General features: G+C 40.6%; 1 protein-coding gene across 1 annotated transcript in view; it reads right to left on the bottom strand.

Annotated features, from left to right (window-relative positions):
* LOC103071619 (AT-rich interactive domain-containing protein 5B) overlaps positions 1 to 15,093 on the bottom strand; it is a 104,598-nt gene that overhangs the window by 69,859 nt on the left and 19,646 nt on the right. The window contains exon 3 of the mRNA XM_007448645.1: positions 2,063 to 2,288. Within this exon, the coding sequence (XP_007448707.1) occupies positions 2,063 to 2,288 (226 nt within the window). The remainder of the gene's footprint in view (positions 1 to 2,062; positions 2,289 to 15,093) is intronic.

Here is a 15,093-nt window from a genome sequence, read left to right as displayed (position 1 = left end):
ACCCAAAAAAAAAAAAAAAAAAAAAAAAAAAAAAAAAAATCAGAATCACCTAGAGATCCTTTTATCAGTACACATTCTTTGGCCTTGCCTCAATCCTACTGAATGAAGAATCTGGGGAAGCTGTACTCAGCAATCAGTATTACTTAAAAAATTTTCCTAAGTGAGTCTAATGAACAACAAGATTTAAAAACCACTAAGTACTTTGAATGTTCACTATAAACCAATTTCTTCTGGAATCAATTATTAAAAAGTTCGATTATGGACATTTTTAGAATTTAGGAAGATCAAAACCTCTAAATCTTTTGATGAAATTAAGAGGTTGGGTTTCTTTTCATTCATTAATAAACTATCAATTTTAAATACAAAACAACTCTTCTATAAATACTCTTGTTTATATGCATGACATCAAGCTTAACCATCTACACATCCTTTTGTTTCCCCATGGGTTTCCTGTTTAGTTTTTTATTAGTAACAGTATATTTCATAACTAAAAAAAAAAAAAATCAAACAAACAGAAGAAAGGTTTTAATGTTAAGGAAAACATAAGACAATAGCAATACAACTTAGATCATATATTAGGCAAGGAATACAACAGCTGTATTATTCAGCATTACCACATGTCAGAAGGCTAGTCATGGTGTGTTCACAAAATTGGCCATGTTAACAGCCTGTATAGGAAGATGATTTAAAAAAAATTCTTTAATTTTGAAATGAAAACCACTAGATTAATAATTTTCTCTAAACGGGCACATGACAATCAGGCCACCATGACCAAAATATTACTGCCTGACATCTACCAAAAGATGCCAGGAAACTGTTGATTGTTAAACTAAAAGAAAATATTAATGCTATTCCCAAAACACAGCACAGCTCATCACAAACCAGAATCACATGAAAGACAAGTCAGTTACGGGTGTTACTCAGTCTCTTTATGCCCATTAAAATTAAAAGTCTAGGTTTGTTGTAGTAGTTAAAATCTAGGTTTAATAAAAAACCAACAGGAAGTTGTTACATTAAGGCATAAAACGGGGCTATGAAAATCAGCATTGTGCTAGAACGAAAGAAAAAGATGCCTTAATATGTTAAAAGTGAAGTTCCTCTTTGCCTAAAGAGGAAATAAGTAGTCTAAATCAGAGGTCAACAACTGTGGTCTTGAGCAATGCTAGGAAAGTAAGTCAGTGAATGCCACAAGGAGTTACAAAGGAAAAAAAAAACAAGCAGGAAAGGACACAGAAAAGTCACTGGAGAAGAGAGCGTTGAGAAAAAGCAACAGAATTAATTATGGCGCTCCTCTCCATACACCAATATACACCAGTCACTGTGCTAGACCCTTTGTATCTTACATCTCCCAGTGACCCTGAAAAGTTTCTAGGTTTTCCAGATGGGGAAGCTGCGGCTTGGAGGTTAAATTATTTGCCCAAGGCCACACAGCTAAGTAAGCAACAGAGTCAGGATTCAAACACTAAACGGAATAACCACTCCAAATCCCAAACCTATAGTGGAAGAAGCGAAGGAAGGAAAGAAAAAACCGTATGGTTGATGGTGACCACTACACCCTGAAAACTCTGGGGAACCTATGCCGTGAGCTGCGAACCAGTAGTTCCCCTGCTTTGAAACTGTTCTCCTGCTCCACGTGAAGTAACTCCATCTCTTTTCCTCACTGGGCTTTCCTTCCAACATAAAACATGAAATTCTGATGTGGTGTTAAAAGATGTCATAGTATCTACTCAGAACAAACATTTAAACTCTCCATTAATCCAACTTTTGGTGCCTCGATTAAGTCTTATGCCTTGAAAGCAACTGGAAGCTGCTAAACGCTGAGTGTCATTATATCACCCAGTTTCCAGCACAGGGGTCCACACAGAGAAGGTCCTATGATTCAACAGGTAACATCCATCCCTTCCACACCCAGTCATCTGTCCCTCCATATTCCCAGGTCCCTCTGAGGTTAAAGAAATTATATGCATATATGAATGACAGGGTTTCCAGAAAAACCTACAATCAAAAAAGTAGGTTACTGTATATGCCCACACATTAGATTTAGAAGTACAAACGTAATTACCAAGGTCAGCCTTTTCCTTGAGAACGTCTTTGAAGTTGAGTCCACTGTTCAAGGTTGACTGCCGGTACTTCAGCAGAGCTTCCTTCTGTCCATTCCTTCCCAGGGACTCCATTTTCACTGACCCAGCTCGAAGGCCACATCTCCACTTGGAGAAATCAGAATGTACCCACTTGACCAGGTCTTCAAGCTTCACAATCACCTTTTCGGAAACAGCAATGACTTCATCCTGTAAGAGGTAGTGGCGGGAGAACAAAAAACATTATTGGTGGCTCTGAAGCAAATGATACATTTTCAATAAAGCCCATCTGAAACACCATTTGAGCGGCTGACCCTAATGTAAGCAGACAACGTGCTTTTTCCGGTGACAGAGAACCTTCAGAAACTCACTTCATTTCAATGGGTTTTCGCTGCCTGTGGTCTACTTGAGGAATAATTTATAGGATTTATTTGTTATGTGCTTAGAAAATGTCCAAAAATTGGACAGTAATTCTAATAGCCATTTTTGGTGCTATTTGCCAAAGCTCACTCTCCCTACTTGACCACGTGGGCGAAAGCTAATTTTTAGGTGCCATTAATTTTACAAAAGTAAAAAAGTGAGAACTAGATGACTAATGGTTAGTCTGTCTCTATATAAATGGTCTAAGTAAATCTGGGATTCTTGGAACTCTGACTGACCCCCAAATTCCTATGTTCATGGTACATTTTCCCTTGGCTTATACACAAATATTGAATTTAACTTTTGTCCTAAAATTAAATAAAACTGTGATGTAATCCCCAAAGAAATACTTCATAAATGTTATGTGCTTCCCGCTGAAAGAAACTTACACATGCTCATGTTTCTGAAAAACTTTGTAAGTTGAGAAATGAACTGATTTTTTCTTTTAATACGTATGGGGCAAGAGGGCAAGTGAGGAGAAAGCCTTTGAATCTAAGAAAAGTAGTTGAAACTTAAGTTTCTCCTATGGATCATAAATTTCAATTTCAAGCACCTTTAATTGCTTCCAGGAAATGACCAACTTTTCTGACTCAGAATTAATCCAGCAAGATATTTAATAGATATCCGTACACGGAGCGAAGGAGGGCCTCTCTTTCCCAAAGATTCTTTGGAAAAGGCTTAAGAAGATCATCTCACTGGGTTTTAAGTTAAATTATTTGAAGCATTTGACATTTCAACTTGAACTGACTTATTTCTTTTACTTCACATTTCTGAAGAAAGCTGAGCTGTGAAAACCCCTAAGCTTACAAAATCTTAGAAATATTTTTGACAAACAACAACAGGAATATGTCTCCGAGCTATTAAACAAAGGGAATTCACAAGTGATTTTGGCTAATTTTGCTGTAAAACATGACTCTTTCCTCCTTCTCTCCCACCTACACACACACACACACACACACACACACACACACACACACACACACACTACTCCAAAGCAAACAAAAAAGGGTTTATTAAGATAAGCTTCACACAATAAGAAGCCCCGGATTCAGTTTTTTAAAAATGTTTTAAGGTAGGATCTAAAATTTCACTTTTCCTCATCCAGTTCCAAGCTGCCTCTGAGAAGAGTTTGTTAGGCAGCAGCAAAATAACAAATACTCTATCAAAAATGAAAAGTAAAACTTTTGTAATGGAATCCTTTCCCTTATCATGATTAAATATGAACTTCCACTAAATGGGAGACAAAGTAGAAACTGTTTTTATTCTCTGCTCAAGAAAAAAAAAATTTCAATACTTTATATAAACAATGGGGCATATTACAAAGTACCATTTCGATGGATGATTTCACTCAGATTCACTACACCATCCTCTCGAAATAAAAGATCTATAGTTGTCACGCATTTTATAGCTATTACATGGTGATTATTAAATGTCAGAATAAAAATTCAGGCTGGGTATTGTTTCAAAGCACATGGGAACAGCTTCTGGACAGGGAACAGCTTCTGGACAGGGCATACCAGAAATCAAGTTTAGAATATACTGGAAAATAATTAAGTATCATGGTATATAAGCCTCAATATTAGCAAAGATGGAATCTGGCAACAGTTTTACCAAATATGGTTCCCTAGAAGAGACAAGTTTGGAGATGAGTGTTATTTTCAAATAGCTCTAACTATGATCAAATGATTATCATTTCAATTACCAGTTGCTTCAGAACTTTTCCAAGAAATGGCATGACTAGCTCTGGCTGGCTTCCAACACCCGCCAAACAAATAGTTTATTAACCGAGAGAAAATACAATCCTTATGATGTCATTGATGAATAAACCCATCTTTCAAGATCCAGTCTACAGGTTTAGTCCTCCCTCCTTTCTCTCTCTCTCTGAAACAGACCTTCTGAATATATACACAATGCATAAAAACAAATGCAGGAATTCAAATAAACATGTATAAGCCGTAAACCCAAGTTTGGCTTAACTGTGAAACCACCAGTATGTTTCACTGTGGATTCACAGAGAAACTGGCCCTGCAACATTGTCCAACGCCAGGATTTAGAAGGAAATCTGATAAGCGGAGGAGGGGGAAGCAAAAAACCAACCCCCAAAACAAAATAGCCAACATATATATAGAAAATGTCTCAGGAAACATTACTTTGTACACACGGTGGCATAAATCACATGTTCGTATTTACCATTCTGAGGCAGTTGCTGACTAAAGTTCCTAATACTCACCATTCTTGGGCAAGTCTCTATGTCTAAGAAAAGAATTTCAATAAGCTCATCTCATGATTACATTAGCTCTCTGCAAACCGAGAATTAGCACTGGATAAATACCGCTGATTTACTCTAATGCAACCCAAAAGGAACACAAAGAAATACACCTTGTTATTCTATTAATGCACTTTGGCTTTTCAATTAACCCAGAGCCTAATCAATATTTATGTAGGCTGCGTTGGAATACTTTCTAAGTCCATATCCCCTTTCATCATTGTTTCAAACTGCCTATTTCTGTCATCTGGATTTTGTTTCTCCCACTGCATAATAACAGCGTACTCAATCACAGACTCCTCTAAGAGGAGATCATCCGGTCAAGAAGTCACGTAACAGCCAGCCTATGTGTATGGCTGTGGCCTCTCCAAGTGTTGTAAGTCCCAAGGGAAACTTGGGACTCCCCTGGTGGCGCAGTGGTTAAGAATCCGCCTGCCAGTGCAGGGGACACAGGTTCGACCCCTGGTCCAGGAAGATCCCACATGCCGCGAAGCAACTAAACCCGTGCGCCACAACTACTGAGCCTGCGCTCTAGAGCTCGCGAGCCACAACTACTGAGCCCACGAGCCACAACTACTGAGCCCACATGCCACAACTACTGAAGCCCACATGCCTAGAGCCCGTGCTCCGCAACAAGAGAAGCCACCGCAATAAGAAGCCTGTGCACTGCGACAAAGAGCAGCCCCTGCTCGCTGCAACTAGAGAAAGCCCGTGCGCAGCAACGAAGACCCAATGCAGCCAAAAATTAATTAATTAATTAATTAATTAATTTTTTAAAAACCAATTGGGAAACTTTACACAAAGTCTCCTGACTTCTATCTTCTCTTATAAAATAAAATAAAGGTTATAAAATAAAGAGAACAAAAAAAACCCTCAAAACAAAAAAGTTGAAACTTAGTAGAGGTTGCTTTCTTTAGATGAGATGCAAGTTCTCTAGTCTGCCACTGACCCCACCGCTCCTATTTCCTGACACTCAGTCCACCATTCCTTTACCTGCCTGGCCCCTTGGGCAGGCACCCACCATTTAAACATCCACACCCTAATTTATCCCACCTCCCTCACTTTAATGATGAGGACAGTAAGGTTCAGTGACATGTCCGACCGCCAACTTCAAGCAGAACTTGGACAGGAATCCAGGTTTCCTACTGGCCAACACAGCATTCATCCTAGACTCTGGAGCCAGACTGCCTGGGTTCAAATCCCAGCCCTGCCATTTACTCCCTGTGGAATACTGGGCAACTTCTTTAACTTCCCTGTGCTTCCATTTTTTTAAACGTGTTTTTAAAAAATGTTAATGATACTGTCTATCTCTGACAGTAATGGTGAGGATTAAATGTGTTAACATAAATGAAGTGATACATCGGATTTAGCTGTCATCCCTGTCACTGCTTCTCTGAATCAGTGTTTTCCAAAGAGTGCCACACAGAGGTGAGTATAGATGGTTCATGGATAAACCTTTTAATACTTAATGTAAGTTACTCATTGCTTATTTGCTTTTGTGCTAACTTTCCACTTACGGGGAAGTGGTACTGGTTTCCCATTTATAGGAGCTATAGAAGTTTCCTCTTTAAATAAATTTTAGTTAAAAAACAGTGGGTCGGTTTGAACAAAGCCATTAAATAAACCCAGTAGATGTGGGTATGGCAAAAAAAAAAAAAAAAAAAAGATCAAGATGCTATGAAGATGACTGAAATTTGGGACAGTACATTATATATCAGTGGTTCTCAAAGTGTGGCTCAGGAACCCTGGGGAATCCCCAAGACTATTTCAGGTGGTCCACAGGGTCAAAACAATGATCATAATAATACTAAGAAATTATTTGCTTTTTTCACTCTTATTCTCTTTCAAGTGTATAGTGGGGTTTTCCAGCGACTACAAGACAGATGGTATGGCAAAAGCGTGAATACAGAAGGAGATACGAGAATACAGCTGTCTCTATTAAGCTCGACAGTAAAGAAATTTACAACAATGTAAAACAATGCCACTGTTTTTACTAATTTTCTTTGTTTTTGAAAATAAGGTTAATTTTCATAAAAATGTGTCACATTTACATGATGGCTTTATAGTCCCATTTTCACTGTATTAATATTTTTTAAAATTAATTTACAGTACATTTTCCTTTTCTTATGTACAGTTCTATGTATACCATAGTACACATGGCAACTACTGATCTGTGCTTGGTATAGTTTTCTCTTTTACAAAATGTCATATAAATTAAATCACACAGTATGAAATCTTTTAAGGCTGCTTCTTTCACTTAGCACAATGCCTTTGAGAGCCACCCATGCCGCTGCCTATATCAACAGCTTGTTCCTTTTTTTCTGCTGAGTAGTACCTCATGTTATGGATCTGTCCCACTGACAGACACTGGGTTGTTTCCAATTTTGGCGATTACAAACAGAGCTGCTATAAATATTCATGTACAAGTTTTCGTGTGAACATACATTTTCAGTTCTCTAGAGTAAATACCTAGGAGAGGGACTGTTGAGTCATACAGTAAGTACATATTTAATTTTGCAGAAGCTGGACAACTGTTTTCCAGAGTGGCTGTACCATTTTGCATTCCAACCAGCAATGTATGAGAGTTCCAGTTGTCCCCCATCCTTACCAGCACTTGATACTGTCACTGTTAATTTATTATTGCCACTTTAATATGTACGTAGTGGTTTCTGATCATGTTTTTAATTTTCATTTCCCTAATGGCTGAAGATGTTGAACATCTTTTCAGGTGCTAATTTGCCGTCCGTATATCCTTTCTGATGAAGTGTGTGTTTAAGTCTTTTGCCCATTTTTAAACATTGGGTTGTCTGTTTTCTTACCGTTGAGTTTTGAGAGTTCTTGTACCCTCTTGATACAGGTCTTTTACCAGATATGGGGTTTGAAAATATTTTCTCCTGTTCTATAGCTTGTCTTTTCATTCTTTTAACAGCGTGTTTCACAAAATGAAAGTTTCATACTTTGATCAAGTCCAGTTGGTCAGTGTTTTTCTTCTATGAATTGTGGTCTCACTGTTATATCTATGAACTCTTTGCCTAATTCCTGGTCATGAAGAGTTTCTACTTTGTTTTCTTCCCAAAGTTTTATAGTTTTACATTTAGAAGTATAATCCATTTTGACTTAGTTTTATATAAAGTGTGAGGGTCAGCTTGACATTCATTTTTTTGGCATATAAATGTCACATTTTTATTTTTAAATAAATTAGTAAGCATTTTAAATCATTTTAAGTTTTAATTTCTAATACCAGTAGATATAACCCACATAAATCTAAGCTCCTTTGCGGTCCTAGATAATCTGAGTATAAAGGGTCTTGAGTCCAAAAACTTTGAAAACCACTATATCACTAACCAAGGCCGTTCTTATTCTTAACTTTCCTTAATGTCTTAGTAACAATTTAATAATGAACAACTCTACCTTTGACTTGAAACTCTCCCTCTTGTTAAGAACTGTGAAGAATCTGAGATTTTACTCTACTTTCAAACTTATAAGTTAGCTTGTCACAGTTTCATGGATGCTTGCAGAGGACACAGACTCCCGGTCAGAGACAAACGATGGTTTATAGCTCACAGAAATAGCTGTAGTCAAAGTATCAGCATTTGTGTTGGATCTTTGATAACCAATTCCCAAAAAGAGATACCAAGAGGGCTAGATGATATGTGTATACAGAGTGGGGTGCATTTCAGGAGAAGAACCCCAAGCATAGGCAACCCAAATCTTTTAATACTGATCAGTAAGTATGTCTGCCCTTTGTTCTGGAGGAAGGCACTAGCTCCATCTTCCAGGGCCGTTCACTATACAAACATCCTTGTAAAGATAGTTGGAACAAAGAGCCAGTGGCTTTGCTCACCAACTTACAGATACTCAGTGGCCCATGAAAAATACCTACCCAACGCCTAACGCCTCTACATTCCTTTGCTTTGTTCAGTTTCTCTCCTTCCTCATTCTATTTCCCTACGGGAAAAATGTAGGAAACATTTATCTTTATATGCTGTCTGGGTCCAGTCTTCCTTCTCTGCATATCACTCCTTGAAGAAGTCATTCTCCATGGAGATTCCAATGTTACTCTCTAAGCCATGACTACGTTCTGTAGTTTGGTTCCAACTAGTTGGTTCAAACCTTCATCCAGACTCCAGTCCTTTGTCCAGTCCTCAATTTACATGTCTCAAGAGTCAACTCAAATTCAGCGGAACTGTACTACCAACTTGGCTTATGTGTAAGAAAAGAGCTTAGTTGACACAAGAAGAATTTAATACTCCCCAACTGTGGTTAACTTTTTGCCCACATCTATTCTTCCTTTCATCTTTAGTAACAGACTGCTAATTTCCTCGGCACAGAAACAGACACCACTTCCCTGCTTCCCTTACAGCCAGATGCGGCCATGTGACCAAGTTTTGACCAATGGGATGGATCAGTGATGTGCGCAACTTCCAGGTCAGGCCCTCAGAGGGGATGGATATGCCTTTGGATCATACAAATAAAGGCACATCTCTCAGGAGAAAACACTAGAGGGAGTCAGGTCTCTAGATGACTTCGTAGAACCCAGCCATCATACTAACCCTGAAACACTTACCCATAGGCTGTGACATGAGAGATTTTGAACTCCCAACTTATTTAAGCAGCTTTAATTCTGGGTCTCCGTTAAACAGAGCTAAACCTATATACATTTTTTTATTAATATATCATTCCCCAGGAGAGAAGATATGAACGGAACCTTCCCTATAGCACCACATGGTACCCAATAACAGACCATTGCTGAGGACAGCCATGTTCAGCTATGTTAATGGAGCCCAGAGGACAATAAACACATATGTGTATTATCAGAGGGGTTGGCGGGAGGGGGGGGTGTAGAATGAGAACAGGAAAACATGGCATATTCACCTTAATTGTCCCCAAACATCCTGGGTTTTTGTACCAATGGACTCAGGCAAGGGGAAGAAAGTGCCCTGTTGGGCCTGGCTGCGTTGGCCACTTCCATTGCTTGCCAGCCTCCCTCAGCTACCGGATATTCAAGGTACCATCTGCCCCATGACTCTCCCTGTTACACATTAGTACGTTCTGCTAACAGGACATCTACAAAGTGAGTAAAAGGTTTCACTCTGCAGGCACGTGGTTGCCAATCAGAGGTCCAAGAAGGTCTGGCAAAAGAGAATGGTAATGTGGGTCAAGAAGATGAAGCTTTCACTGGTCAGTGGTGAAATGAGAAAAATGAAATGATAAACATAAAGGCAACACAGTGAGTATTTCAAGAAGCTGAATATGCTAGATTTTAAGGACTACCCTTGTACCAGCCAGGATCCCAACAGGAAAGAGATGGAACAGTTGAGTAATGATAATCCAAGGAGGGCTTTACAAAGGGACTAATGACAAAGATGTTGGTGGGATATAAAAGAACCCTAAGAGAGCGATGGTGCAGGAACCTGGGCTAACAGCATCTCAGCCATCACTACTCCTGGGTGAAATCGTCAAAAGGGCAGGGGGTGGTTACCATGATCAGAGCAGATCCTTCTACCAGTGGCTGTGACTCTTCCTTAGAGGGACACCGACAGCCTGGGGGAACCTCCCATGTAAGGACAGGGAATAAACACCTGCCTCCATTCTCCTTCCTCCCTCCCTCTTCTGTGCGGGAACAGCACTGGAAGCCACTGGTCCCAGGAGCTCTGTTACTGGAGCCACACAGGGGGCCCCCAGGACAGAGAAAAGGGTGCAGCGCTGATCTGCAGAGGCTCCCTGCACACTCCTGCTATGTAGAACTTCACCTCTCCTCTTTCATCTGGTGTTACAATAATCTTTTTTTCCTCTAAAATGAGGATGGTAATGGATGCTGGTAGCTTCTTTTTAACGTCCTTACTCGGCAAAATAAAATGATATCAACACTAACTTGGCCCCCGAACTGGGAATTACTGTGCTTATTACCTGTGACATAATGTTAAATCTTTGTTAGGTGTCAGTATTTGATTCTGAACTGCATAATTCTCTCTCCTACAATAAACACCAAAATTGCAGAGACTTTTTAATGGCGAGGACGTTTAACTTTTACTTCTCTTGTACCTCCCAAGGAGCCATGGATTGTGCTGGGCCCAAAGCATACAACAAGTATTTATTTTAATGGTCCCCCCTGTCTGGATGTCCCACGCTGGGGGAAACTGAGAGCTGAGCAAGCACTGGCTTCTGAGTCTCATGGACCCGGGTTCAAAGGTGGCTCTACTGTCTTTAATGTCAATGTTAATCTTGGGACGTGACATTATCTCACCAAGGTCTCATCTAAAAAAAGGGTGGGGGGAATCAGATAAAAGAACCCATCTCACAGGGTAACTAGGCTGTTGGAGTACAACTGTCAACACAGGCATCTAAGAAATGACGGCTATTACTGTTATTACATAACATCACTTTAACTGAAAATGAGGGAAGGAGGGTGAGCGATCTTCAGATGTCACCTGCAAGGAACTGTGCATGTTCTTTACTCCTCTTAATTCTTTGTCTGGGGACAATAATATCCCTGGAGCTCCTGTTGGGTACCTCCAAGGCGAGGGCTGGGCCGGAAAGCAATTAAGAATGTCTGGGGTTCTCCTTGACCCTCAAGGATACAGCGGTGGCAAACTCTGAGGTGCTTTACTCTACCCAGACGTTAATCTATGAATTAACAGACATCGTCTTATCTAATCCCCATGAGGACTCGCTGAGGTAGGTATCCTCAGGCCCATTTTAGAGATGACAAAACTGAAGCAGAACCAGAAACCAGCTTGATAAGCCTATCATTTCTCTGGGAAACTGGTCTCTAAGCCTTTATAGTAGTAACACTCCAACCTACTCCTATCCTGGGATAAGTGAACCTTCCCCATCTCGCAGCAATTTCCTGGGGTGGCTGGGACTTAAGGTCATTTTGGGACAAAAAGATTTGTAATTTTTTCATGTGTATCTTGGTTTTGCCCCCAAAGTAAGACTACGTGCACTAGTTAAAAATGTGAAGAATTTTCTGTTGTCTGAGTGATGCAGGTATCCTCTCAAGTTTGCTAAGGGTTAATGTGACTCCCTTAACACGATGAAATGGATTTGCCATGGAGGCTGATTAGTGTGTTGGGTTCCAATTTCCCAAGCCAGCCCCTTCTCTTCCAACCTTTTCCCTCCCCCTCACCAGACACTGGGGTGATGCTTGTGGCTCGGTGACTTTTGGAAATCCATCCTGGTGCAATTACAGGGAGTAAGCAAACAGAAGACTGCTCTGAGCGGCGATTTGTCAAAAGTAATGTGACCATCCTTCATGGCACAGCCAAAGGCATTTGAGTATCAAATAAGTAATTCAAAAACCCTAAGTATTTTAATATTCCTAAAAACATTTTTAATACTCGCTAATCTAAAACCTGTTAGGATGCAGCCTGCTCCCCTGACCAGAAGGCCCTCTCTAAAGAAAGCCCCAGAAACATCCTCTCATTAATTCCCAGTTCCATTTCTTTCCTTTTGAATTTACTATGCATGCATCTTCTTTCCTCCCTAAGATTAAAAATAAATTTACACAGAAATCAAGAAAATGCATCCCAGCATCCTCTCTAAACAGGCAAGCATTTGATATGTAGAGAAGATGCCTTAAGTCAATGGTTGAGCCAGGCTACCCTTCCTTTAGCCAAATTAATAGGGTGTTAACATCACAGTCTATTTTTTAACTACTTTCAGGTTGCCATAATAAGAACTAGCTTGGCACCCACATACTTAGCTCTGGCCATTAAAACAGAAACAATAGAAGATAAATGAGGCCAATTCCAGTGTTAACGCGCAGCTGAGTTACCTATAAGAACATTCTCTAAAAGCAAAAACAATAACAATAAAACCCAAACTCAACCACCACCCAACCGAGATGTTCTAATACGGTGAGTGACTTCAAACCATTACTTTTACATCTGCTGACCTTTTTTCCACCTAGTTTTACAGGCATACGGCACCCTGCCCGGGTACGAAGTTCATCGGGGCCCATATTCAATCAAGACCCTAAAAGGAGGAAGGAAATTCTTTGCCCCTGTTGGTCTATGAAAATCACGGTGGGAGCCGACTGAATAGTCAAGGTTATTGGTGATCGTGCACAGCACCTTGGTATACTGCTGTCATTAATGAGAAGAGCAGTGTCCACAGAGAGTCAGCGAAAGCCTTACGCCTATTTAGCACACTTTAATGTAGAAACCAAGTAAATCTTCCTGTTTTCTGTAGCCTTTATTTAAACATAAACATATGATTTAGACATGCTCCCTCTTGTTAAACATTTTTTTTCACTCTGTTCACTTAGCACAGTTCACATTATTATCCTCACATGTACAAGGGCAGTGGAATAATTTGAGACCCACGGCTTTATTTAATAATGTAATTATCCTATATTGGATTACTTAAAAGGGGCTTTGTATTTTACAGTTCTAGCTTTTCCCATACCAGTGATATGCTCTGACACAGTAACTGATTCGGGCTTCAGTCAAAAGCTCGAAACTCAGTTTGGAAAAATATTGAGTGTTTCTGAATAAGCCAGGATTAACATAAGACCCAATTTGCAACCACAGTTGGTGACCTTTCTACTCCTGTTCAAAGACTGTGGTGTGGAGGCCAACACAGAGGACAGACAGGAGCAACTACGGCTGCCTGATTCCAACTCTCTGCCACCTCAGTGAGGTGGTATAAACCAGAGAATAAAGCCCAAGTTTCCCTCAAGGTAAGCTTTCTGAGGGCAGGGCTGTAACTTGCCTTCCACGTCTTCTGATATTCCGTAGACTACCAGGAGGAGCTGAATGCGTGAATGAATGAACGAACGAACGAATGAGTGAATGAATGCTACTGGGCATTCCGACAAAACAGTTGCAGAAGGGAATCCAGAAGGAGCTATCACAAGCTGAGCTTCATCCGGTGCTACTGTCAGGAGGGATTTTGTTTGAGCTTTTCTCCCAACTCAGCTCAATCTGATCCAATTAACCTGCACTGACTCTGCTCTGTGCCAGGCACTGGACTGAGTACCAGCCACGGAGAGAGAAGAATGAAGACGACACGGGTGCTGCCCTTCAGAAACGGGCAGTGCCCTGGGCTCCTGTTCCTTGCCTAGAAGTGAAGCTTACTCTCTCTCTAGTCTCCTTTGCCAGAGAATCCATTCATTCTTTCACTTTCAATGTCCGGAGCATCTACTCTGAGCTGCACAAGGCACTAGGAACAGCGGGGCGGGGCTGGGGAAGAACCGCAGTCTAGCGGGGGTGGGGGGGACACAGGACACATCCAGCAAAGCACAGTCCTCAGCTAAGTGTGATTTATACAGTGAGAAACTGTCATAAGTGAGCTCATTCGTTCAACAAATATTTATTGAGCGCTAACGGTATGTCAGGCACTGGGATCATAGTCAGAAATTAAAACAGATAAAAACCCGTACCTTCCTGGAGCCTACAGTTGTGTGTGGGGTTAGGGTACGTGTGTGTGTGTGTTGGCAGAGAGGGGAGTGGGGGGCCAGGTAATAAAATCTGAGGCAAAAGACCTAGAAGAGGCAATAATGGGAAACAGAGGGTAGAACTGGGGACGATTTCAAATCAGATGGTCAGGGAAGGTCTCTGCTGAGACCGTAAGGAAGAGAAGGAATGAGCGGGGAAAGAACACAGGACACTGCACGCAGAGGGAACAGAGGGATACAAAGGCACTGGGAGGCATGCGGTATGCTGTCAAATTCAAGGTGAAAGAAAAAGCACATAGCATACATATATCCTATAGCTGATACATGCTTCTAAATTTGATTCCAGACTCCTTTTCTCTAAGTTTCTGGCAGGTTTCACATGGAAGCTACCCCCATAAATCAATTTCCATTATTAAAAACTGACCAGAATCTGGGAACTCCCCAGCAGCCCAGTGGTTAGGATTCCACGCTTCCACTACAGGGAGCACGGGTTCGATCCCTGGTCAGGGAACTAAGATCCCGCATGCCGTGTGGCGTGGCCAAATAAATAAATAAATAAAAAGTGAAAAGAGAATCAACAGACTGGGAAAAGATATTAAAAAATAATTGACCAGAATCTGCTTAATGCCACCCTTTTCTCAAACCTTTAATGCCTACATAGGTGTGTTTTAAGCACTTTATCTAAAAGCAAGTTGCATCTTCCCTGAAAGAGGAACAGTTGAGTTTTCCCATGAAACAGATAATTTCCACAGAATTTAAAAGATGGAAGGCCAGCTGCTCCCTGACATACGCACAGAGTTGAAGAGCGGCTGAGAGATCCTTGTTTCCTATAGGTTCACCCGTTAGAAACACAAACTGGGACAACAATCCCTTTCATTTGGATGTTTAGGACTTCGTTACATGGACATATGCCAACCTGATTTAATGCC

This window comes from Lipotes vexillifer, unplaced genomic scaffold (genome assembly GCF_000442215.2).
Source record: "Lipotes vexillifer unplaced genomic scaffold, Lipotes_vexillifer_v1.1 scaffold331, whole genome shotgun sequence".
Taxonomy (NCBI): domain Eukaryota; kingdom Metazoa; phylum Chordata; class Mammalia; order Artiodactyla; family Lipotidae; genus Lipotes; species Lipotes vexillifer.
Note: the sequence above shows the minus strand (reverse complement) of the source record. Positions and strands in the feature narration are given on the sequence as shown.